This window comes from Poecile atricapillus, chromosome 14, assembly GCF_030490865.1.
Source record: "Poecile atricapillus isolate bPoeAtr1 chromosome 14, bPoeAtr1.hap1, whole genome shotgun sequence".
NCBI classification, from domain to species: domain Eukaryota; kingdom Metazoa; phylum Chordata; class Aves; order Passeriformes; family Paridae; genus Poecile; species Poecile atricapillus.
In genome coordinates, this window is record NC_081262.1 from 9,495,492 (window position 1) to 9,521,963 (window position 26,472).

Consider the following 26,472-nt stretch of genomic DNA (forward strand, 5'->3'; position numbering starts at 1 on the left):
AATAAAAGAAGTAGTGTTTGACTTAGCAAAGCTTGAGGAATTGATTGCATTTCACACACTTAGGGCTCAAATTTCCTAGTGACACTTTTAAATTTTTGTTCCAGGAATATGTTCTGTAGCTGACTTGGGTCAGAGGGAGGATGAGGCAATGTGTCGGGCCACTTGTTTGGCACCATGGGCTCCTTCTGCCATGGTCAAGGCTTGGAGGAACTCGGTCAGTAAGAAGGCAGAATTTTGACCAAGGAAGAGATGTGATTCAGGCAGGCTTTTAGCACATGTTTTATGAAGCAGATTTGCAGCTCTTGTCATGTGTCAGGGCATGGCATGTGAGTCTGCACTCAGCCCCTTGTCTTGACACTACATCTGAGAATGGCTGGAACAGAAATGTGAACATCATTTGCTGAGATGTCACATGTTTTCATTAAAATGTAATCTTGAACCTCATAATAGAATAGATAGCAGTTTCAGGATTGAGCCTTGTATACAGCGGGTAGGCGCAGTGAAAATTAATTTTATTTTCATTATCTTGAATGGTAAACCCATCTGCCAGATACAGACTGGTGCTGAACATTGCTTGCTCTATTTTTCTGGAAAGAAACTAATTAAAAGATTATAGCTTCTGTGTTTAATAGTTGTTCAAAATATACTGGTGGCACTGCTTGCCATTCAGATTTCATCATGTTGCAAGCAGCAAAGGGAAAGCAAACTGACACTTCCCTCTCTTTGGGATTCAGGTCATCTCATTCTCTTTGTAATCTGATCTTCCAGGATATCAAATGAAGGCTTCTGTGTGTTAATGAATGCCCAATGTTAAATGAAAGTCAAATGAAACCCAATATCCAGCATTGATCAGGTTTACTTTGCCCAAGGTCCCGCTGGGAGTGTCCCAGAGAACTTGTGTTTGATATCCAAAGGAGAGCTGACCTCAGGGTGTGTGAGAGAGGCAGCTTTAGCACACCTCATTGTTTCTGGGGTATTAGGAAATGAAGTCCTGTTAACAGGGTGCTGAGACACACTGTCAACTGCAGCCCACACTGTCCAGCCAGAGCTGCCACCCACAGCAAACTTAGCTTGAACTCTTTTAAACCATCCCATCTCTGCCTCATGTCACTAAGTGACAGTATGATTTGGTTTATATTGTATTGCAGTTCTATGAAAAATTTACTCTGTACTAAAAACATGAAAATTAAACTTTACTTGGCATCTTCAAAGAAGGATTTTGCTTCCATTAGCACTAACTTGGCTGTGGTTCCCATCTCTCACCTCTACCATGCTGACTGTTAAGCTGTAATTTTATTTTGTAGCTTTCAGCTCCTTCTCCCCATGTGGGTGATGTTTCTGGCAGAAAACATGAATATATGGAGCCCACCTGGCCCCTGGTCTTCACCAATTTCAGACAGTCCCAGTAAACTGCTCAAAAAAACAGGTCCAAAACCTGCAAAACCCAGGTGGACCATATGTAGGAATGGTGGTCTAGCACTGAGCATGCTTCCACAAGAATCTTCTTCCATTAAGTGGATTTAATTTCAGTCCCAATGAACATCAACCCCAGCAGAGATTAAACTGTGCCCATGGGGAACCAACATAAACTGTTTTACTTTCTGTGTCTCCCTGTTACCTCCTCACCAGTGAAGTTCAGCTGACAGCCTCCTGAGGTGAGCTGCATGTGGAGTCCTATTTATCTGCAAGAACTTTGAAGTAAAGAAGTTAATAATTCACCTTAAATCTCAAAGTGTGCTTATTTAATTACATGCTGCAACCTGGATTGCAAACAAGCCACCTGTCATGAGCCACACTTTTTAGCAAACCATCATAAAATGTAAGAGGTCCAGTACTTCAAAACTGCCCCTCTCTTGTTGACTGGTGTGACAGGTGAGGGCTAGGAGGTCTCCATGCTTTTTCTCAGTGCTGTATTCTTCACTGCAGTGATGAAGCCTTTTTCCATCCAAATGGGTGTTCCTTCCTTTTCTAAGTTTTCCCTATTTTTTCCCTGCTTACATAAGAAAGTGATTATTAGCATTAACAATTTGGAAACAGAGATTATGATCACCTGTTTCTGAAATGAAATTCTGGTAAGTGTTCTTCCTTATCTAATTGTGTAAGAAAAGGTTTCAAATTTTCAGAATTATTTCTGCTTCATCTGGTCTTTGCAGGAAGAAATTACTATTGTCCAGCAGTTTCACCTGTCCCACTTCTTCAACATGTAAAGGGTGGTTAAGGGACCTCACATAACTAAAATGTGAGTCATATTTGTGATTTTGTGTGTTAGCTATGGTATTTTTCTATCTGGAATTAAATTATATCTCTATTTCTGCATTTTCTACTGCTTGATAATAAAAAAATCATGAACTGTGCCTTACTGCCCCTTTGGGCACAGCCCCTAGCTTCAATGACTTCTTCTGAAGATCACGCTAGGTATGCTCTTTGCATCTTTTTGGGAGCAGTTAATCTCCTTTGAAAACAAGAGCGCTCTTTTGGAGAGTAATCCATTGCAATCTTGTTGCAGATCTTCTTCAGATAGCATTGTTTTATATCTTGGTCTGTTTGCCATGGCACACACACCTTTCTAAAGAAAAGCAGTTTTAATATTAGTAAAGTATTCTTTAAGCAAAATTGACAGTATTTTAAGAACCCATGAGAACTGATCCCAGTAAAACTAGGAGTTAAATTGGATTCAGAAGAGAAGTCACACATAGCAAGCCATGGATATGAATTCTTTACTTTTTTTTTTTTTTATTCAGCTCTATGTTCACTTGAGATGAGTCATTCTTCCAGTGAGCTCCTTCCAGGAAGGATTCCCCACAATCCTCAGAATGTTTCTCTTTCTCTGTACTATTAAAGTTCTTTCTCTCTTATTACAGTTTCCTTTTGGCTGAAATCCTCTTTGATTCCTTCTGAAGGATCCTTTTAAAAAAGGAAAATTGCTTATTACAAATGTTCACAAAGATAATTACCCTAGTAATTCTTAAAAAAAAAACCAAAACATTTTAAGGTTATTTGAAATGCAGATCTTTTCAACCAAGGAACTTGAGGTCTTGTTAATAAGGTCAGAAATATTGGAGCTGTTGCTAAAATGTGCTTTGTGTTCAAACCTTTTCACTGGTTTATGAAGCTTTAGATGAAGCTTTGTGTGAATATTTAATATGAACTTAGAGTATCATGTGTGCTGATGGGTGCAAGATGTCTTTCGTTGGCAATCTCAAAAGAAACAACCCTATTCATGTTGTTTGTGTGTTTGTGAATGCCCTGAGGTGAGGATGAAGAATTACTTCAAGAGGGGAGTTCACGTCTAGCCCTGTACTGCACATGGTCTAACACTGAAATCTTCCAGGAAATTTGGTGGGTGTCAGATAAGGATGGGAAAAGTGAAGAGATGAGAAAATGCCAATTACTTACCCCTTTTGCTACACAGAGTGTGGATTTAAGTGGTATTTTCTGTTCTTTTATGTGAAATAAAACATGAAGAGACAAGACAATGTACAGAGCTCAAATCCTGCATCTAAAAGACTGCGTGTAGAACTCAATGGATCTGCTGGAAACACAGCACTAAGGAACATGCAAGAGGGAGACATCAGGTGTGGGCTTTGGGTATTGGAAAACAGAATTGTGCAGTGACTGGGCAAAGGTGGGTGTCTGATCCTGCTCTGCAGCCCTCTGTGTCCCAGTACTAGTTTAGTCATCTCTCTCCATCAGTAACTACAGATTGGAGCACTGAATGCAGGAAAAAAATCAAAGCCTCTGGTGGAAATAAGTCTGAAAACTCAAAACTGTTTGTCCACCCACAGACAGTTTTCCTACTAGCTGAAAAGAGTGTTAATAACAATTGCTACCCTGTGGTTCCATTTCACTTGTGGGCAGAAAGGGCCCAGGATTGTTACACTGGGTGGACAGTGCCTCCATTTACACATCGGGATTTTTTCTGTTGCTTGTAGTTCTCTTCTGGAGATCGGTCACATTGTTCACTTACCTTGTGTCTTTGCAGTGAAGGGTGATTAAATAACAGGCAGCTGTGGACAGCAAACACTTCTCTGGTCTGATTTACAGTGGAGAAGAAAGGGTCAAGGAACTGGGCAATAATCACCAGACTGCTCAGAGAAGGGACATCATCTGCTCTCAGCCGTGTCCTTGTTTTACACGGAAGAGAAGCTGCTCTGAATGTAGCAGAATGAGGTGGGAAATGGAGATTTGAACAACTCCAGCCACAAGTGACACTTAGCTGGGGCTTTGTTTTCTCCTAAAATGATGACCAAGTGTTGCTGCACACCTGTGAGGGTGCAGGCTCCTTTCTGCCATGCAGTGCCTACTGCCAGTGTTGCTGTAGTGACTCAGGGATAACAGGAGCAGAGGGGGATGAGGGTGTGACGAAAACAGGGATGTGAGTGGGTGTGTGCCTGCCAGGCTCTGGTACATGACTGCAGCTGCTGTGGGGATGGAACCAGCTACAAACTGGTAAGAACCACCCCAGCACTGGCACAAGCAGGGCCCAGGATAGTGGCTGTGCTACAGCCAGTTCAGGAATGTCTCCACAAACTGGGAACATGTCTGGATTACACAGCAGATCAGGCAGCCTCTGGATGAAATTCCTACCTTCTCTCCTGGTTCTGCTTTTGTCTTGCTTTGTTCTTCTAAGAATTCAGAAAATGCCTCCAATGTATATTCCCCAGTATAGGCCACTTCCTGAAAAAAATTTAAAGTTAAGTATGTAACTCTGTACACAAAATTTTGGAAATAATGGTGAAATCTGGTGGAGGATTTTGGTTCTTTAGACTGACCAAACCCTAGACTTTTGTGCTCCACTTGAAAAGCAAGGGCAAAGGCACAGCTGGTTCCAACATCATCTGAAACTTGAGTGTAAAGAAGAAATAGATGTATACTCCTAAGAAGAAAAGGATTTGTATAAAAAACAAACATTATTTTACAGTACCAGTTGGGGATCCTGCCAACTACTGACATCAGTGGGGGTTTTTGTGCTTAACAATAAACATTGGAAAGATATTATGAAGAACAGAGTCTTTTAAGTGTCCAGCCATGCTATTCAAAGCTGTTCAAAGATTTTGATGGAAATTCAAATTCTGGAATAGCTCTGAAATATACTGTTGCACAGCTTGAAAGAACAGGATGAAGATGAGCAGTGACATTAATTTTCTTATACTTCACCTTGAATTGGGGATTTACTGAGGATTTTCTTCTGAGGAAGTTTAATGAAAGAAGTAGTTTCAGTTTAGAGCTTTAAAATTTTCTGAGTGGGTCTAGGCACCGTATTTTATTTTAAAGATTCCTCCCTAAAAATCCTTTGCTCTCTGGAAGTATAAAAGGGTTTTGAACAAGTGTTTTAGCAAAATGTTGTAGCAGTTCATGTACATGACATTGGGAATTGTCTGCTGTTATCTGACTGTATTTAGAAATAGGTGGAGGCCTATTCTCAGCTGGGTTAAGCTCACTCCCACTGAGACCAATAATGTTGTGTTACTTTACACTGGGTACTCGTACACTGATTTGAGTTCAAAGGACTGGAAACAAAGCACCTCCAGACCGCTGAATTCACTAAAATGGTACTCCTTTTGTATACTAAAATTTTGGTATTTCCATTCCATTTTAATAAAAAGTGTGGCAGCTTTGAAACTACTTTTTTATGGTTTTTATGTTTGTAAGTTTAAGTATCTCGAGAAAGATTATTTTATTTCTCCAGAGGCAATTTACATTCTCAGACGAGTCTTGATTTTTATCAACTCTGATGATGGCTGGAACATCAGTTTCTCAGAGCCTGAAGACCTGTAAAGCCAGAGAAGCAGCTGATTCCTTTGCTGGTTATTGGGGATATGTGTCAACACTTTCCATTACAGTAATCTGTGCATAGGAGTATGTAAAAGTAATTTTTCTCACTTAACCCATATAAACATACCTACAGGAACCTGCACTGCTAGTCAAGTACAAGACAAAATTTCTGCACTTGAGGGAAGTAGTACAAAATCATGGTGCACAAAGAAAAACTTGATTTTTCAAATACCCTTTAATTCCAGATTATTTTTAATTATGAAACAATCCCTTAATAGTTGATGAAAGTTTTACTGGTTTGGGGCTTTTTTTTGTTTGTTTATTTGGTTGGGTTTTTTTTTGTTTTTTTTTTTGCAAACTGACATTTTTTACAAGCATTTAATGTGTTTCTGCTTTTCTGCTAGAAGACTAAACATTGTGTGAGTGTGCAGGACTGCAGTTCAATTAATCAGAAGTTGTGCATGCACATCCAAGAGGAAAATCTCTCAAAGATTAAACGAGGACATGGGTAAATGTCTTAGAATTTAATTTAAGTTTAATACTAAGAAGAAAAATGAAAAGCTTAGTAATGCCTTAATTATAGCAGTATCTTAATTTTTTTTTTTTACTTCAGAGATATTTTCTTTTTAATTAGATAGTCTACATAGATGGAGAATGTAGCTATTTACTATTTTTCTTTGCCTTCACTTTCAGCAGCATTTTCTAATTATTGTGTAACATAGCTGATTTATTAGGTAGCATATTGCAAAAATCATTGGTCTTGACAACAAATATTCATATCCCAATGGAGGCTGGGATACCAGAATGAAGTAAAATTACTGTATTTAATATAGAGAAGAAAGTTTTTTATATGGGTTTTGCAAAAATGTAGAGGAAAAGGAGCAGTACCAATATTTTAGAGACAATTTTCATGAATGCTCTGGAAACAACTAGCACAAGTAATTCTTTGACAGGACATCTCTTGTCATGGTTTCAAGTACAAAGGCACTGCAGTCATTAGGAGGCATAGGTAAATTCACTCCAAGCTGACTTGCTAGAACCCAACAGGCTGATTGGAAATTGTTAAAGAGCAGGATGTGAGGCCCTAAGGACTTGTAGTCCAAGTGAGTAAATGATACCTGAGCCCTTGTCACGTATCTAGGATGAGACAACAGAAGGGTTTCTCTGCTAATTCAGGTTCTTGGCAGCAACGTCTACTCAGAAGCCAGTGCTGAGCAGAAAAGGACCAAAGCTTTCTTAGTGAAAGGACTCCATTCTCCCTGTGACACAGGTGCAAGCACAGTCCCCTGCCCTGGCATGTACCTGTGCCTGCACAATCTTCCCCAGCAGCTTCTCACCTGGTAATCCGGCCCAGCAGGAAAGAGCGTGAAGAACGGATAGCGATCCAACGCCACGGACAGGATGTCGTTTGCTGTCACATCAATCTTTGCAATCATTATGTCTTTGCGGCTTTCATATTGCTCTCCCAGCTTATCCCAGATCAGCAGGAGTTTCCTGCACTCGTGGGACCAAGGGGCATCTGCACATTTAAAAATAAAATTAGGAGGACACAGAAGTGCATGTGGTGGTACAATCACAGGCACCTATCTAGCCCTTCAGGTCAACAGGGTTTGGGCTTCCAGTTGTGGTCAGTATCTGCTTGAAATCATTTGCCCTTCATGAATTCCACATTTCCATGTAGTGATAACTAGTTATTCACTAACACATTTCTGATAGCACTGTTGCTTTAGCTCTCTTTAGCCTCTTATGACTGTAACAAACACAAAACTTGGATTACGTTGCTGGAGAGTTGTGCCAGATAATCAGTGCAACCCACGTAAGATTTGCATCATTCCCATGTTGAAATACTTGTCAAAACTACAAAATACTTCCTTCATACTAAAATTAACTGTGTTCACAAACCATCCTATGTTGACTCTAGAAAGAGGGGTTTATGATGCTGTTCTGACTCTGAGCACTGCACCGATTCAGGCCACCAGAAAGGCAAACTGCTGAGAGCCCAGTATCCCTTTAAAAAGCTCACAACACAATTGCAGTCCTTCATTTGGGACAACAATGCTCACACTTGGTTTACACAGAATTAAAGTTTCAGGTGCACTTGACTGAATACAATACATTCCCTTTACCAGCCTTTCATTTCCAGAGAATTGGTTCAATTCTTGCTTAGATCATTCAGTTTGTTCATGATACTGAAATATAAAAATTACTTGTGTGAGTGACTTTCCACAGCTGCAGTCAGCAAGGAGGGTGTCAGGAATGTACAACCTTAAGGAATTTCTGGAATTCAGGATAGTACAGCTAGGTGTCTATACTTCTGTTAATGCTGCATCTTTGTTTTACTGAAGTAACTAAGGCACAAACTAATCCCTGCTGGCTGGTACAGGATAGGGCAGAGGTGTCTTGCTGGAAAGAGTCATGTAAGGAATCCACATCCCCTGCAGACAGAGGAGTTAAAAAGAGTTACAATTTCCTAAACCACAATTCCTATCTGGGATTTAATCCTAGAGCATTATAACAAGGCAGTCTCACTTAATTCTCCCTCTGCCCTTGTAAGACAGCCTGACTCTTGCTGTGCAACACACTTCCATCGTACGCCTTGGCATTTCAGTGTCATGCTGTTATTCAACACAGATTTGATATGGCCTTGACAAATATTTACTGAAGAGATCCAGTGCTAGTCAGTGCAACACTAAGTCAGCAAAGCGTTTCCATAGATATGACACAAATTTTTCTTCTATTCTTTCCACAAACAATAATAATTCATTGAGCTCTGATTCTGTAAAGTGCAAAGATTAGTTTGGTATATAAGCATGAGCTTTCATTTTTTCCTTCCAGTTGATAATGTTAAAGCAGCTTAAAATCTGAATTCAGCAACAACACTTACAAAACATAACAAACACAGTCATGGTCTTATTGAAGATGATACTGTTGAAATTCTTCCCAACAAGCACTTTGACAGGCATCTTGTCCCAGTCTTGTGGAATTTCTTCACTAGAGAGATGTTGCTAAGCAGAAACAGAAACATTGCTGTGAAAGTGCAGGGAACATTGAGAAATTGTACTCCAGCTCAAGTTAATGTGAGACTGATGGGACATTACCTAATGTACTCTGTTACTGTCTGATAACTCTTTTATATCATTACATCCAGTTCAGCCATCACATGGTTCCACCTTCTCTCCCTTCAGCAGGAGCTGGGATCTCACACCCCTGGGTAGTTGGTACTCAGAACTACTTGTCCCTCTCTTGAGTACAGCCTCTGTAGCAGACTGTCTGAAAATGATCCTTTGGAACATAGTTGTATTCCTTATCCTGAATTCTTGTTGCCCAGTGTTCAGAAGGTGGACTACTGAAAAGTTTACAAGTTGTGGGCTTTCAAAAGTGATGTAAAACACACCAGACAGTGTGCATTGCTTCTTAAATCTCTGCCTTCACCACCAGTCACAGTCCCCACATGACTTCTACAATTTACAGTGCAGTAGTCTGGAATTTCTCTTTTTAACAGCACAGCACAGTAGTAGAAAGGCACATGTGCCCCATGGCAGCTGCCCTTGGTGGGACTGTGCCCCTCAAGCAGATCTTGGTGAGAAAGAGGCCACATCTCCTCCGCTTCCATTCTTCTGCTCACTTCCAACACTAAATACAGGATCTACCTACCCATGTTTCTTAAATTCTGCCTTCTCTCAGACTGACTGCTTTATCTTTTCTCCCTGTAAATCACCCTGAGGAGCACTGAATAAGCAAAACGTTTTAATGCAGTTTTCACATGAGTGTGATGATGCCTCATTATGGCAACAGATGCTGTGTTTACCATTGGGAATGATCCCCCTGGGAAAATTCACTTTGCTAAACTTGCTTAAAATAAATACCAAATGTTAATCCCCTCTGAAAATGTCAGTTTTCTATTTACTGGATTTTTCTGTAACCTTAAAATCTGTTCCAATGATTGTTTCCATCTCTCCCCAACAAAGGGAGGGAAATACCTCCATTATAGTATTGGAAAGATTGAGATAGAGGGAGTTTTCAAACCACTAAAATAAAATATCGGTTAAAATATTGGGCCATAGATGATCCGTCTAGTATTTACATTGGAGGACTGGAAAACTTTGTAGTCCACCTGAGTTTTTAAATACAGAGGAATGCTCTGTCAACAACTGTAGATGAATGCATTAGGGTGACAGTAGATTAATAAAGCAGTGATCACAACAGGACACTGTTCTAATTTAAAAAGGGGTGCTCTGCCAAGCTGTTATATTTTAGCTGGTGTACTAGAGAGCTGTCTCATTAGTAATGGACATACCTTTGCTTTTCCATTTAGGTAGTTCTGGCAAAATTCTTTTAGGTTCTCCACAGTCACCTCATCCGCAGGCATTTTGTACTTGGCATCGCTGGTCAGATTTAGGATTCTCACGGCAGGAACATCGATGTCCCTGATGCGAAAATACTCAAAAATCCGTCCATTCCTTGCTTCATCAGTATCCACAAAAACAAACAATATCTGATGATAAAGAGAGAGTCATGCATCTGGTTGGGCCTTCCAGCTTTGGTTTAGCTAGTCTGGAGAAATGGACTGTGGAGCCTGCAAGCAGGGTAGGATTCAAGGAATTGTGCAAAATCATTTTTGGTCTCAGACCAAAACCCAGCAGCTCTGTGGACTTTATTTCATCTTGATCCTAGTTAATAACAAATACTAAAGCAGCCAAAAGTAGTGCAGCTTTTCCCTCTGTCCTTTCACAGTGCTTTGCTATCACATCTTTCAAATTCACACTTTCAAATTAACCATCAAAGTGCTTATTGCTCTTCCTCATAAATATTAATGGGACTGAAGAGCTGAAACACCTGTAATCCTTATGTATTTACCAATATGTGATATCTTACTACAAGATGACTAACTGTTCCTCAGTGTCTCTTGTACCCGGAGCAGAAGTAGCACCACTGAAAACCAAAATATTTGTGTGTATGACTGCCTGTAACTGTCTCTACACATGCAAACACATGGCTGCAGGTAAGGCTATGCACATGCCTAGCAATATTCCTCAGGTTTTGTAGCTGGCTTCAGCCTTTTCTTCAGCCAGTATTCTGAGATCCTCATGGCATTTCCTGATAGAGCCAGAAATTGCCAGAATTTTGCAAAAACTACCTTTGGTTGGAAGCTGCTCCCAGAAAATTGTATTTGTAAAATCAGAAACAGGTTCATTTGTAACAGCTGGAATTAGTGCTCCTCTTTGTGGTCTTTGTGTCTTAAAGAATCATTTCCAACTGACGTTTATCTTTCAGCTTGTCTTTAACAAATTCAAGTAATAGTTACTGAAACTGTTTTTAAATGGTTTGGTAGAGTTAGAAGATGGACTGACATCAGTGTATTTTTACCAATAGTGTTGGTGAGTGATTTTCCACTGATCTTTTGGCATTCCTATTTGCAAATCTGGATTGAGTGTTACAAACCTTTCCTCTGAATTCTGCGGCAGCAGACTGGTAGTTTTCGTAAATCTCATTGAAAGTCTCCGAGTTCGTTGGGGTGAACAGCAGGATGTGATTTTCAACAGGGACATCAAAAATCTTCACAGATGTCTGGGAAACAAAAGACTCAACATCTGCTCCACTCTTTGTAGGCAGAACAGTGAATCAGAGGCTCAGCATATCAGTATCCCTAGGTTCTGCTATTGCAAATTTCACTTTTTAAGACTCAGTTCCCAGTCATTTCCATAACCATTGGCTTTTGTTTCATTGTTTTAAAGCAGATAAAGTAGGAAGAATCAGCAGCTGCTGAGTGGGTTTTTTTCGGTTCTAGGAAAAAACTCATAGAATGCATAGATTTTTACAGTCAGAAGGGACTGTGATCTTCTAATCTGACCTCCTGTATAACACACAGAGAAGAACTAATGCTGAAAGTAAAAGGTGGTGTTACCCAGGGAGGCCCAGCTGCAGCAGCTGTGGGAGCAAGACCTGGCTGGGCACTTCTTTCCCTTCTAGGTGGCATCAGCAGCTCGTATCCCCTTCCCTGCACAGGACTACCTTTTTTCTCACGCCACCCTATAATCAGAGGCAGTGGGGTGTCCCCCAGGCAAGCAGATAATTCCATCTTTCCTTTCCTACCTGCACTAGCAACAATTACTGCTGGTGCCTTTCCTTCTTGCCTTGGCCCAGAGCTCCCTGTTGCTGTGTTGGGGTGGAATGTTTGGAGCCAGGGTTAGGGACTGACATTCCAACCTCCCACCACACTTAGCTGCTGCAGGAGCAGCCTAGACCTTGGTGTTGGCTCCACAGGAGGGAGGTGTCTGCATGCTCAGAGCTCACTGTTCCACCAGCCACTCCTCATCTCCTCTAGGAAACAACATCTTGCCAGAGGGAAGCATCACCTGGCCTCAGTTAGAGCTCCATGCTGGGTTCTGCTGCCATTCCTAGCTCTGTTTAAGAGTGGCCTTGTCAAACAAGCAAAGAAAATTCTCCGTCCCTAAGGCGCAGAATATTTCCCTAGGTCTCCTTCTGCATGGATTTCCATCTTTCTCCTGCAGTTCTTGCTAATACAGTGAAATGCACATACCTCAATATTATATTCAGTGACCAAATCCAAGGTAAAGGTTTTGATTAGTCTTGTCAGGCCCAGTTTGTCCTGTCTACCATCTTCAAGCACTTCAGTATGCACAGGTTTTCCCTGGACAAATAGTGAAGTTTGTGAGGTTGGTGGCCTTATCAACTACAGAAGCAAAATGACAGGCTTTAAAAGTGAGAGTTTTATGATCCTGAGCAACTGAAATTCCACAGCTTGTAAAATGAATGTCACAGCTAGATTGCAGAACAAGATTACAGCTAAAATTCAAGGTACAGCTGACAGTTTTAATTTGTTCAGTAATGTTGACATACTGAAAGATCTTTCCTACATCTATACACGTTATCTGTGAGATTTGCTCATTCAGGAAATCATTGGTCTGCCTGCTTCCTAGTCTAAATATTGCTGCTACTCTGTGTTGTTTCGGTTGTGTTGTTGGCCACTTCTGCTGTGGACTGGAAGAAGATTCCTGGTCAAAAGCAACACACAAGAAAAGAGGTGAATGTTGTCAAATCTCACTGAATTTGGCAGCAAATGTTGATTAGAACATTTGAAAGGTTGAAAGTAAAGCTATTATACCCAGATGCTTAAGCATAAATTAGGAGCCTGGATGTGGGCAGACAGATTGAAAGTACCACTTGTCTAAAGGTTGCTGGTTTTGCCTCCTACTTATCTCTCTTGTCTGCAAATGCATTATTTTTTTGTGTTAAGCTGTTTGAATTATGACTAGGAAATTATTTAACCTGAAAAATTCCCAAACTGCCTTTCCACAGCCCACAGCTGTCACGACACCTTACCTGCTAGACTTTTTGTATTCCTACCTTCTTAAACACAACAAGAGAGTTCCTTTGGATGCCGTAGTTAGCACAGACGTTCTCACTGGCTGTCATCCCAAAAGGCATCTCTGGCACATCTTTTGCTGTCTCACAGAAAACTTCCACACTGTCATTGTGAAGTTCCTAGTCCAGGAGAGAGTATTTATTAGGACTGCCCTACATCCTGCTAAGATGTGTAGGAGTGAGAGCTCCAGGTGAAGCAGGCCCCTAAAGGCTTGTGATGTAAAGAGCAGAGTACAATTGTAAAGTGGGTAACGCTTGCCAGGGTTCCCTCTAAGGGGAGATCCGAGCAGTGCTGTGACACATCAAGTGTCCCCCTTTACCGCTTGTGTTGGCTGTCGTGGGCCAGCAGGGATGCTGTGGGGTCTCCTCTGTCCTCCCAGCACTGATCTAATCCTCCCTGCTCTCCCCTGGCACTCCCACCCTCTGCAAAGCCTTCTGCAGACAGGGAGGGATCGTGGCAGCAGCTGCTCCCCCTGCACAGCCGGCAGGAGGGGAGGGATTACAGAGCAGAGCTCTCTGCTCTCAGAGGAGCTGGCTGGCACATCTGGGGCTTTTGACTGAGTGCTCTTCAAGGCAGGGACCTTGAGTCCTGCATCTGTCAAATAGTCACTCTGCTGTCCACCCTCAAACTAATAGTAAATAAGCAGGATGAAAGGCAACAGCACTTCCAGATTTGATTTAATCAGACAATTATTTCATGCTAGATGAATAGTAATTTATATGCTGAGACCTTCCAACACATCCTGGCACTCATATTTGTGAGCAATCTGTGAGTAATAGAAGGCCAAATATGGCTCTTTATTTGCTTGGACACTGTTTTGTTGGCTTCCACCCATTAAATTTCTGACATGCTCTAGCTCATGCTCATCTATTGTCTTTTCAGCCCCCGAGTGAAACCAGTGTCCAGTCAAACACATCTACAGGCAATATCTGCTATCAGTGTGGTTCAGGGAACTCTCTGGCATCACTGTGATAGAAAGAGCTGCTCAATTTCCCCCAGCACTGGAAAACTGCCTTCCTTCCTAAATGGCTGCAAGCAGATTGCTGCAAAGCAAAAATCTGGGCACTGAGCATTTTCACAGTTTGTCCTCTGATGTTCTATGTGCTCACCAGCTTCGTTACTATGGGGCATTTTGGTAATGAATCTTTTTTTCCATATTCACAAAACTTGGGCTATCTCCTGTAGCCAGCACATTTGGGACATTATCAGTTCAGGTATGAGTCCAGACATTGTGCTTCTAACTGGGCAGAGAGATATCAGAAGAAAAGTCTCTTTAGTTAGAGAATATCCTTGATTGAATTTCCAGATATTTAAGATTTCAAGGACACACTGAAAAAGCAGGAAAAAGCTATTCCTATTTTACTCACTCTGACAGCATACCTATTGACTATAGTTCACTAGCATTCAGCCCAAATCCTAAGAACTTTATTCTACTTTGGAAACTGGTAGAATTTGCTTGAGAAAGGAGCACATGTGTGGAGTCATACACAGTGGTAATATTTTATGACTTCCTATCCATGAAGATTTGGCCTTCTTCACACCAGCCCAATCTGGGAGGGCTTGGCAGACGCCCTTTCTCTGAGGATGCAGGAAACTCTGCTGTGACCAGAGCTGTGCAAACCCTGCTGGAGCATCCTGCTCTCAGGAGCAGTTCTCGGGTCTCTGTGCCCAGGTACTGATTAAGGAAATGTGCTGTGGGGTAAGATTTTCTTATTTCGGCCTGGGCTGCTTGTCTAGAAGTGTGAAAAAATAGATAGAGTTAATTTTTTATTTTTTTTTTTTCAAATGTAGAGAAAACTGAGGACCTAGGTTTTTCTGGTGAGTTCTAGGTCTTTTGGATGTATGGGATTTGGTGGTGATAGCAAGCAGTATAACCCAAAGCTGGAACAAAAACCAGCCTTTTGAGCTTTCCAAATAATTACCCTAAAGAAGCCAATCACTGCTAAATCATCAGCTTTTATGATGGCTTCAGCCTGATCAGTAGAGTTGATTAAAGCAGTGCTAGGTCCTGTTCTTCTTTTCACCCATGTAATAAAGGTTGAGGCTTTTCTGACTCCTGTGGGAGGAAAAGAGAGTTAAAATGAAAGTCAAAATGAATGACAGAAATTTCTGTGCAATCAGAACAGAGGCAGTGGAGGTGCAGAGGGATGCTAAATATAAATGGACTTGGGCTCCTTAGGACTGAGGTCAAAGCTGATTGAGAGGGGGCTTGAGGTATCCAAAGTCAACCTCAGGTTCTAGTCACCTTTTAAACTGTTGTGACTGTAGAAGACCAGCAGTCTCAAGATCAGCACAGCTTTTTCTGAGACCTCTGCAAATGGTTTTATGTCCAGTTAAATGATTAATCACACATGGAGAATAGAGATGAAGAAACTCAGACAAGTAGAAAACCTGTCCTGCAAGATTTCATGTGTCCCAAAATCACAGTAAGCTATAAAGTGCTATCGACCTAAGGTTTAATCCAGAATGACTTCAAACCAATTGCAGATTTTATTGAACTGTTTGTTCAATTACATTAGGTGTCAAAATTGTTCCTTTGATGCTGCAGGAGGGATCTGATAGGCACAGAGACATCTTAAAATTCCTCCATGGGGCCATAGCATCACTTCAGTTTAGACATAAGAAACAAAGCTGAAGTGTCAAAGTTGTTATTTAGTTCTGGATTGTTCCATCTTTTGGCTTCCAAATTACTACTACCACTTTTACTGAGATTATAGTCAGTCTGTTTATTTGGTAGATTCTCCTAAGCTTTCAGAGGTTTTAAATGTTGAGTCTCTTGAAAAATCACATTTTTAAACTATCACGTTTTCAGAGGAACAAATTGAGGTTCAGGCGATTAAAATCTTAGCCTTTTCATCTCTGTATGACAGACACACTTGTTGGACCAGAGTAAGGGTTAATTAAAATCATACATGAAAAAAGAAAAGTTAAGTGCTAGAGTCAAGATGTACATTACAAGTGGATTATCAGAGATGCAAGTCCTGGTACTGTGCATTTTAGCAGCATGACAAGATCAAAATTGAGTCCACTGAGACCATTTTACTGCCATCAATTTTGCAGCAGACAGCACTGCAACTATTTTAAAATACTTTTTTTTTTTTTAAGTGAAGCAGGCAGTCATCTGCTCTGGAGTGTATAGGCTGCAGCACAAAGCACAGAGCAGTATCTAGTGGCCACATAGTGCTTGACTTGTGCTGTCTAAAGGCAGAATTGAGGTCTTGTCACTTATGTCAGTGCTAAAGCCCCTAAGCCTATTTTCTGTGTGGTTAATCTTTCTGTTGAGTTCCTTTAATCAGCCTGTGTTCTGGCCAAATTCTGACTTTGCAGTCATAAATGTTGATTTTACAAAGCCTAGAATTTGGCCTTCATGTTAGGTCCATTGCCAAGGATGCCAGTCAAAAATTCCATCTTCTATAAAGAGTTTAATTAATTTTTTGATTTAAGCAAGGTCTGCAGTTGCTTTTATGGTATGAAGTATGTACCAAGTCCTGTATGAGAAGTCACTGAGTGGCCAGTGCCCATTTCCAATTGCCAGTGCTCATTGGTTTAAAAGTCAAATGTGAGGTTTTACTCAAGTGTTGCACATAAGCATTTACCAGTGAACAAAACGTAATTTAAGCCATTGTTGGTGGCACATGTCCTCCAAACAATTGGTGCTCTCTGCCTTGTACAAAGCACAGAGCAGCAACCAGTTTCCTAATTCTTGCATCTTGCTAGAAAGTGTGCCTAAAAAAGAGCTTTCTGCTGCAGGGCAACTGTGTGTGTGTTGTTACAATTCTCTGTACTCACTGGCTCACACCAGAAAATCTGTCAGGTTTACCAGTTTAAGAGAGGTTTTCTTGTCAATGCTGTAGATTTAATCAGAGAGTGAAAGTAGGGGCTTTTGCTTTCAGCACCTCTAATAAAAGTTCAGTATGGCACATCACGCTTTCGGTGGCATTTGTGCAGAGGCTGCTGTTTGCACAAGTCTAGATGGTGGGAACTTGGTAAGAAATTCAATAGCAAGGAGGAGCAAGTTGCTAAAAATATTGAAGATCAGGTTTCAGCAGGAGCCACAGGGGGCTCAGCAGTTAAAGATATCTTAGCACTGGATTGTGTACAGGTTCAAGAGGTAAACTTTGGGTTCCTTTTTTTGTTCAGTGTATTAAACTTGTGACTCACCTGTGTGTGCTCAGAGTACACTAACAGATGCTTGGCCAAGTCATGCAATTTTTATTACCTCTGTAAAAGTTCATCATTTTATGAAAAGAAAACCAACCCTTTTTTGAATATACTGTAAGTGAACAAAAATGTTTAATAAGACCTGGATTTCTGGGATTGCTCAAGTCTGTCATTGTCTTTGCTTAATAACTTTCTGTAAAATACTTCCAATTATTCCATGTTTTATTCTAAGCCACATATGAGCTCCCTCTGATGGCTGAATGGCAAAATTATTTTCCTTAGCTTAGAAAGCATATCTGTATGTTAAGGACCTGTGAATTCCCAATTCATTGTTAGATGCAGTGCTGCTCCAGCCTGCTGCTGTAGGCACACTGCCCATGGGAATTGCAGTCAACCAGAAGAGTAATGGAGCACTTTTGGGGCCCAGTTCTTGTTTGGCATAACTTGTTAATGTTATTGTAATAATTGGGAGTAAGTTGTCTTGTTGGGGTGACTGTACTCGGTGGAATAACGCCAGTAATTAATTTAGCTGTGTGAACTTAATATAAAGAAGATATTCAAGATATGCCACTGGACGATGAATTCAGATTCAAGTTCCTGTATTGGTACAGAGGCCATTGCATATTTAAAACCATGGGCAAAACCAGCATTCCACCTTGTGTATTTTTTATCTGAGCATCTATGTTTTTCTTCTCAGCAGTGTAATAGATGGGTACATCCTGTCATTACATATCATTGTCTTATCAGTGCATGAGGCAGTTTACCTTTGCAGTCTATGGGATCTTCCCTGCTGCCATTCACAAAGAACTTCACAGTAGGGAAGGCTTGAATATTAAATTCTTTTCTCAAGTCATGTTGGTGGGTCACATCCATTTTGCCAAACTGGATTGTTGGAGCTTCTTTTTTAAGCTGTCGTGCAGCCTCAGCAAATTCTTCAGACAAATTCTGAGATGATTGAGATAAAGTAACATCTGGAAAAGGCCAATCAAAAGCAAATGGGTTACATAAGCCACAGCATGAAGCTTTCTAGTGGAGGTTGTTGTGTCAAGTGGTAGCTGGAGGGTTTGAATAAGGTCTGCTATGACTCAGAAACAAATGAGGGATTATATTTGCTTCTTTATATTGATGCTGGTTTTTCACCACTCCATATGTCCTTGAACCAATCACGATGAACATCCAGCAACATTTCAGTATTCTTCTGTTGGGAAAATATGATGAGCAACTGAAAAATAGTTTGACTGACTGTGCTGGACATGAGTTTGGGAGGGGTGAAGGATAGAGTTAAACATTGCTCACATTAGGACTCTATGATCCCATTTCTATAAGCACTTCACCTTTGTAGGGCAGAAAGTACTTTTCCAGATGAGACATGGAGGAGGGAAAGAGGAGCAGAGTGTGGTGTTTTAAAGGCTGGCAGTCCTGTGCTGTCCTGTGTCCAGCCCTTCTCCAGCTCCCATGGCAGGTGGGTGGAAGGAGAGGGGCCATCCTAGGCTGGGCCCTGGAGCTGTAAAGTTATATTAACATGAATAAAGGACTAGAGAAGGAAACTAGGCACACAAACATTCAAAGACAAGAAAGAGATAAAGTCCTGGAGCTTTATATTTTTTGCAACCTGGGTTGAAAAAACCCCAAATATCGATTGAAATTGAGATACTCTGTCTTGTTAAATTTCTTTTATTATAAAGAACAAAATGTTTTTCTTCATACTGTGCACATAAAAATTTTTTGTTTCTTCAATATATTTTGCAAATAGAAACAGATGAAAAACATGTGGTTAAATTTGGTTTCATAAAATTGTGTTTCTTCTTTTGTGTATATATGAGTGTTTTTGTGTATGCACACATTCAGATATATAACTGCACAAGTGCACATACAAATGCAGCAAAGCATAAACTTAACACAACAACTACCTTTTGTTCTTTCACAAAATGGTAGATGAACTTCCCCAGAGGCTGTCTTCCCCTGGTGAAGACATTGCCCAATGTGGTTATAAACAAAAAGTAAATGGACATTTCTGTAAGAGTTCTAATACCTGAAAGATAAATCCATAATCTAACTCAGTGCTGAGTTACATTCCTTGCATTATTCATCATTATCCTTGCTCTGAATCCCAGCCATCAATCATTTTCTTCCACCTTACTGTTGCAGCAAGTGTAAAGATGAGCATAAAATAATGCTATTTTCTCAAAATATTAAAGTGATAGTGATAGGCCCTTCCACATCCAGTCACATATAGACCTCTCTCAGCAGAGGCTCACAGAACCCCTGCACTGGAAGAGCTGCTCCAGCTGCTAATGTGCCAAAGGGTTCCTGTTAGCAGAACAAAACTTAGTGTCTGCTCAGGGGATACTCAGATGTGTGATGAAAAGAAGATGCTTCTCTAAATAAAGTCAATGAGCCTTAAGACAACAGTCCAAACCCAAATTGTGTTCTAATTGCCTGTAAAATTAGTGTTTCATCAAATAAATTTATTATGATTTTTCAAATAGATTTTACCTAAATTTTAATTTCCTATTTCCAATTGATAAAAAGTCTTATGAACTTTTCCCTCAACAGGATTGTAATGTGTTATCTCCTAGCACCAAAAAAAAAAAGGTAAAAAAAAGTATCTCCAGTTATACCTCAATATGCTCTAGAGGCAACTGCAGAAAATCTACAGTTCTGACCTGTCAATGTAAGAAATTGCATGTCTACTCTATAAAAATACTGCTGCTTCTAGGGACACTGTGTGTTGAGCCTTTATGGAATATTTTTGCTGAAAATGATTGCAAAGATGGACTATTCAATAAGACATGGAGTACTTGCCATGCAGTTTGGGAGTGCTGATGCCCAGTGACTGCAGGTGGCAGGGAACAGTTATTGGCCTTTCCAAGAGGAAGGGTGGCTCTGGACAGAGTGCAGTTGGAGTAAGGGTCAGGAAATCCCAGAGCGAACCAGGATTCAGCAGCTTTCAGCTAATTCTAGGTCAGTGTTTTACATCAGAGGCAATTTCATTATAAGGATTTTTTTTCCTAATAAGCTAAGTTTGCACAGCTGTTTTACTGAAGCTGGGAAAGTGGAAGCTTAAATGCTTTTTGCACAGTGAAATAAGAAGGGGCAGAAGAAACTGTTGGTGAAGTCCAGACACAGAAGCTGAAGCTTCACAAATATAAAAGAAATATTAATCTTAGATGCTAGACATTTAGGTAGTGTGTCTGGGAGGAAGAGGGCGTTAGATCCATTTTTCTCTGAAATATTTTCATTCCAAACAGATATTTTAGGAGTGATCTCTTATCACTGAATGACCTGAGTAGTCAGAGTTGCAGTTAACTAGGAATGTAAGTAGCATGCTTAGATAATGGGAGTTGGTAGAGTTAGTAGCTCCATGCTGCAGCTGGGAGAAGTGTGTGACTCCTGAAGTCAGAGACCAGGAGAACTTCAAGTACCATTAACCTGCTAACTGTGAGACACAAGTTCAGTGAGCAAACAGACAGATAAAAACTGTTTCCTTGACTACCCAGAAATCATGTGGAAACATCCATCATGCACCTTTCCCCTGCTTTCCTGAGTGATTAGACTCCTCTTCAGCTCTCCATCAATTCCTTTTCATTCCACTCATTCTCTGGTTGCCTCCCAGGTGCTTTATTTTTCAAGTCGTTTGAGTGTTGCAGGAAATCATCACTCCTTTTATCTGGAGCCTTTTCTTGAGTTTTGTTTCGCTTCCTCTGGTTTAGATTTTTATTGACACCGATCACTTCAGGCCGTGGGATGAGGAAGCAGCTGCTGGGGCTAATGTGGCATCACAGGCTCCAAACTCGAGGAGCATCAGCAGGGAGCAAGAGCAGACACGGATAAGAGGCAACAGAGCTGGTGACAAGGCCACCAGGGAAGGCATGTGTGGGCAGGACAAAAACCAGTGTAAAGCAGTTCAAGAACAGCATCATATTAACATGGGAGAATGTTTCTATTATCAGTAGTTTTAGCTGTGTTTTAAATAAAACAAGGATAAATTAAGGGTTTGAAAATTAAAAGTGGGAAGAGAACCAGAAATCCTGTATTTTGACTCTTACCTCTTCCGTGCATCGACAACCTGAGTAAGCTGCTACTTCTTTTTCATGGTGCAGTTTACTGAGCTAAAATATATTGAAATGTGGACAGATAAATCTTTTGCTGACACATGAATGTGTTTAATGACCCTAAAGAATTCTTGAAGTGGGTATACACAGAAGCACAATGAGTTAATTTTCCTTTAGCTAATTGCTGGTGGCCTCCAATCTCATTATTCTGTCTGAATTGATGGTTTAGGGATTGATGCAGTCATTGTGAATGTGCCTGTTGTCCTGCCAGATACTGATTTCCTGCCTGTTAGTTTCTGACATGGTCACAAAACCATTTCAGCAGTCCCATTTCTCATCTGTGTAGGCTGCTTTTACAGTTGCACCACAGATATATAAATTTCCCTGTAGAAAAGTCTTGAGATGAAGGATAGATTCATGTTTAACATATCAGACTGGAAGGATGTTAATCTTACTGCAGTTTCAAGCTTGCTTGTGTGACCTTGAATTCTCCTCTTCTAGAGTGAGATGCAGCCATAACCTCCTGTGCTGACCTCTCTGCTTTTTAACTGAGGTTTGCAGCTCATTTGAGATTTTCTTCTATGTAAACATCAGAGTTTATTCTAATTTGGATTATTGTAAGCATTCACTAAAATAAGCATGTGTAAGGGACACCTACATGAGGGACCTATGCTAGTAAATAATTCTCCTGCAGGTAACTGCAATTTCTTCTTAATAACTTCACTTTCAGCATTTGTGCCTTAAAAAGGAGATGTTTATCTTCAAGAGTAACCCTCATTTGCCTATTAAATGTCATTATCTCAGCACAGGCTGTCAGTGTCCTGGTTTTCACAGGTTGCAGGAATACTGTGGCTGACCCAGTACCTCACTAGATGTACAAATGTCCTGCTAGAAAAGGTAAACATCACCTTTCCATAAATAAGAGTGTGCTTAGCACACAAAGCAGCAGCACAATGTCTGCACCACTTGTGTGCTTGTCCTTAGGTTCTCCCCATGTTTATCTAGGATCTGAAAAATTTTCACTGGAAAGAACAGCATTAGGCACTCTCAGAAACCTGTAGAACCGAGCTAGGGTCTGAGTGTTTTCATGGATTCTTCTGATAAGTTGGAGGAAATGGTGTTAGCATGTGCTCTGAAAGCAGTGCTTTTAGTGTTTGTGTTTGTAAGTGCCCAAAGTTCATTCTCTCTGTGACAGGCATATTTGTTAGAGCGATTGAGACTTCTTACGGTGGTTATTTGCTTTTCTCTGCAGTGAAAGTCAGCAGAGGGACTTACATTCAGGCAGTGTGTAGTGTAAACAGTGAAACTCTCCAGTGCAGGCAGCACTGATCAAAGGTCTACCTTCTGCTGGTGACAAGTGCTCTGAATTCTCTGTGCCCATAAGCATTTGTGTGGAATTCAGATCAGTTTAACATGGATTGGGAGATGCCACAGCCTGCAGCAGAAGAGCCCTTTGAATTGAGTGCTGAGATTAGGTGCTGGGCAGGACTCACACATTGCTGGGTGATGCATTGTTTTCAGACATTTCTTCTTGCACAAAACAGCTGGGATGAGAGAGGAAGAGTGCTGGGTTTCTGGGTCAATGCTTTGCTTTCACAAAGTGAACTTTGCCCAACCCCAGAGGGATCCGTACACTGCCTGGCCGAAAGTCAGCATGTATTTATAGCAACCCTTCCTGAGGGAAGGCAGACCTGGGGCACTGTGAGGGTGGAACTGACAAGTGGTCAAAAGTCTTGGGGGTCACTGGGCAGAAAACGTCAAAGCAGACCTCACCTGACAAGTAGAGTGAGACTGGTAAGTAAACAACATCATGCAACAGGGAAAGCATTGGGGTTTTCTTATAATTGATAGGTGGCCTAAGGCACAGTCTTGAATCAAAGTTTGTGCTCAAACTTTTCTGGTATTGGTATAGCACTAGAAGAAATCCCATTTCTGGGAAGCCTGGGATTCCTTCCCACTCTTTATGTCTCTGTGATCACTGATGAGTCAGGAAGAAAAAGATCTCAGGTCTCGCATTCGTTCTGGATTTCTTAAGCTGATTCCTGGCAGCCTCACAGATTTCCTGGGTCATCTGGGCAATATTGTTTTCTTTAACATTCTCTAAGTTTCCTTAATAGTTCCTTGTTAACACTGATTGTTTATTTAAATAGACTTTTAAGAAGTAGGATATAAAAGATTATGGCTTTATGGCTTTTCTGTGCAGGTCCCATTTTAGTCTCCTTGTGCTGTGGCAATGAAATAACTACAGCAAATGAATCAGCTCATTCAGCATTGTGGGGTCAGGTTTCCTACAGGGCAGTGCCTGACTGCAGGATAGTTTTTCACTGCCCCAGAGGCTGTTTAGTGGCATGGCTCCAAAGGGAGCTATAGAGACTGAGGCCAGTGATTTCCAGATAATGGATCTGTGCTGTGGAGCTCATCACTCTTGGGAGTGATTCCATAATTCTTTCCAGAGACTGTAGATGCCTTTATGGTTTGTGGGGGAAATCCATGAGTTTTCAGTAAGCCCTTAGATAGACATGTTGACCTTTGATCCAAAGCAGAAAGTGATGAAGGTCGCTGGAGCAAGGTGTGAGGGTGGTGGGAAATCAGAGAGGTCCAAAACTCTGCTCTGAAGAAGGGCCAAGGAAGCTTGATTTAGATCCCCACATCCTTTGAGTTTCCAAGTCCTCGTGCTACTTTATTCTGAACTATTCTTTCTCCATCTCCTGTCCCTTTATGAATTTTTTCAAGTCTGTTTTCCACTCAGACTTGCTTGCAATGTGGAAGTGTGTTGCAATATCTCACTGTTACTAATCTTTGCCAGTACTAATAAAGTTTCTCAACAAACTCTGACCTGGCCATTTCTATCCTGTGCTTTGAAACAAAGAAAGAACACAGAATGACTAAGGTTTTTCTGGTAAGTCATTTTCCCACCAAAAGGGTGCATCTCCAGAAAAATAAAACAATTCACAACTGCAGACTGAATTTGGCAAATAGCTTTAAATCCTCCACAATTAGTAAACAAAATCTTCCTAAATTTCAACACTTTCAGAAGTATCTAAAATTTTTAGGCATTATGTTTTAAGTAATTTTCTAATGTGATTGTTCTGAAAGTTTAAAAACACTTGAAGTTTTGTAACCCTGTCTCAGGATTAATGAAATGTTTGGTATGATGCAAATATATTTATAGTTTCCTGAGTCTGTTATTACACTTTAGGTTTTGTGTTGGAAATACTAATGTTTTCATTTCAGGTTGACCTACACTACATTACTATTACTATTATTATTGTTATTGTTATTATTATTATTATTATTATTATTACTATTATTATTATTATTATTATTATTATTACTATTATTATTATTGTCATCATTATCATCATTATTATTATCTATATTATTATCTTTATTGTCTTAATTGTCTTCATTATGTTCTTTGTTATATTAAGTTTTATTGTTTATTGCTAAACTATTCTATTGTACATATTATTATATATATTATATATTATATATTACTATATATAAATAATAAATATTTTATTGTATATAATAGGTTATGTTATATTATATTAATTATATTAATTATATTATTAGCAGTAAAATCCACATTTGATAGTGATACAAAAGAACAAATTAGATGCACATCTGCAAAATTAGGATATTGCTCTAATTTCAAATATCCCTTTGAAATATGGAACAGTTTGGGGGTTCACCTTGTGCCTGTGTCTGCCACTTGCTTCCAGAGAGGGACTGGTTTGCACAAGTTCATGTAATTTAAGGTTAAGGGGACATGTGCACTGAGCTCAGGGAATTTGGCTCAGCAGAGCAAGGTCAAGCCCAAGCAACAGAGACAAAGATTTTGCTGCCTCATGAAGATCAAAGGGTTTCTGGTACCAGCAAGCTGCTGGCCCGTGCAGATCCCTGTTTGTGGCATGAAAAATTATGCAGCATCTGAACTTTTAGATGGGTAACATCACAAGAATCCGCTTCTTGGCTTTTGCCTTTGTGATGTACTTGATAGCCAGACCTTATAACAAAGTTAGTTACTTGAAAACCCCACGAGTTTTCTCCCCAGGAGGAACGAACATGAACCTTAAAGAAGGACTGCAAACATGCCTCTACCTAATCAAGCACTCCTTTCAGGGAAAAAGAAGAATATAATGCAACTACAGACATAAAAATATTGTAAAAAGACAATCCCTGAAGCCTAAATGCTCACAGAGGGGAGATGCCATCCAAAAAACCTCATACAAAGTGCTGATGAAAATGGAAGAGGGAGAAAAGCACTCTCTGATTAACTTTTGTTTGGTTGGGTGTTTTTTAATATGTTTTACCCATCACTGCTGTGAAACACATACTTGCAAAATTAGGCAGTGGAAGCAAAGAATGCCAACTCAGCACTGTCTTATGGAGCAGACTGGTATTTAACTACTCCGAAAAGAATAAATTACTGTAGTTACAATCAGAAATAGATACATGGAGGAAACCAAAACAAACAAGGACTACTAGGGGACAAAACAATGGTAAAACAAGCATTTGTGAGTGCCCCAACATCAGTCATTCTCTGCAGAGCCACCAGGGTAAGGGAGTGGAAATTGATACTCACAGAACTTCACCAGGAGGTATTTGGTCTCCTTCAATGCTCTGTCAAAGTTGCTCGTTTTCAGCAAGAGGACGTGGTTCTCCTTTTTTATTTTGGGGAGTTTGGTTTTCTTTAGCTTTGCTTCATTTGGGCTTATGCTGTCTGCTGGTAGGAAGCCTTTGAGAAACAACAGTAGAAGAAGGAAAAATGTATGTGTGTTCATCTTGTCCTGCCTTTAGGCAGCTACTGAAAAAGAAAGAAGCAAAGGAGCATTAAGCAGTAGGGTTCGCTGCTGAAATGTCTGCAGCTGTATCAGTCAAACCAAGAGGCTGATAAGGTTGATAACAGTCTACAACCAGTGGAGGCAACTGCACCTTTCCATGGGAAGATTAAATTAGTTAAGTACTTCCCCATCTTTAGTAGTGGTTGGCGGGGGGAAGTATTTATAGGGAATTTGAGTTTACTGTTTCTGTAAATAAGCAACCCACAGAGAAGGTGAAAGAGCACAGAAGGAAACACTTGCCTACAGA

The 26,472-nt window shown here is 40.4% G+C and overlaps 2 protein-coding genes across 9 annotated transcripts in view; one reads left to right on the forward strand and one right to left on the reverse strand.

The window, feature by feature from the left end:
* Nucleotides 1–2,744: 2,744 nt before the first annotated feature.
* On the reverse strand, nucleotides 2,745–26,347 carry PDILT (protein disulfide isomerase like, testis expressed). Its single transcript, XM_058850156.1, has 12 exons — nucleotides 26,317–26,347; nucleotides 25,967–26,188; nucleotides 18,088–18,294; nucleotides 15,085–15,218; nucleotides 13,144–13,281; nucleotides 12,317–12,427; nucleotides 11,218–11,343; nucleotides 10,073–10,270; nucleotides 8,660–8,780; nucleotides 7,113–7,294; nucleotides 4,588–4,677; nucleotides 2,745–2,904 (listed from the first exon to the last, which is right to left on the reverse strand). Exons 2-12 carry the CDS (start codon nucleotides 26,163–26,165, stop codon nucleotides 2,836–2,838), a joined length of 1,575 nt encoding a protein of 524 aa, XP_058706139.1. The 5' UTR covers nucleotides 26,166–26,188; nucleotides 26,317–26,347; the 3' UTR covers nucleotides 2,745–2,835.
* The window catches only part of LOC131584741 (acyl-coenzyme A synthetase ACSM3, mitochondrial-like), a 32,704-nt gene continuing 23,486 nt past the window's right edge, over nucleotides 17,255–26,472 (forward strand). For 2 of the 8 annotated variants that reach the window (XM_058850150.1, XM_058850153.1), the window contains exon 1: nucleotides 17,255–17,273. Coding sequence is in view for 2 of the 8 variants with exons in the window: in XM_058850144.1 (XP_058706127.1) it covers nucleotides 22,885–23,172 (288 nt within the window). In the remaining 6 variants the exon portion in view is untranslated. Of the gene's footprint in view, nucleotides 17,274–22,869; nucleotides 23,173–24,230; nucleotides 24,278–26,472 lie in introns of those variants that run through there. The other 6 variants (XM_058850144.1, XM_058850145.1, XM_058850146.1 and 3 more) reach the window with 4 other exon arrangements.

Coding starts and splice junctions, on each gene's coding strand:
- PDILT (XM_058850156.1), bottom strand. CDS start 26,165: ATGAACACACATACATTTTTCCTTCTTCTACTGTTGTTTCTCAAAGGC. Junction 11,344..12,316: donor TCACTGAATATAATATTGAG/GTATGTGCATTT, acceptor TTTGTTTCCCAG/ACATCTGTGAAGATTTTTGA. Junction 10,271..11,217: donor CCGCAGAATTCAGAGGAAAG/GTTTGTAACACT, acceptor CTTTATCATCAG/ATATTGTTTGTTTTTGTGGA.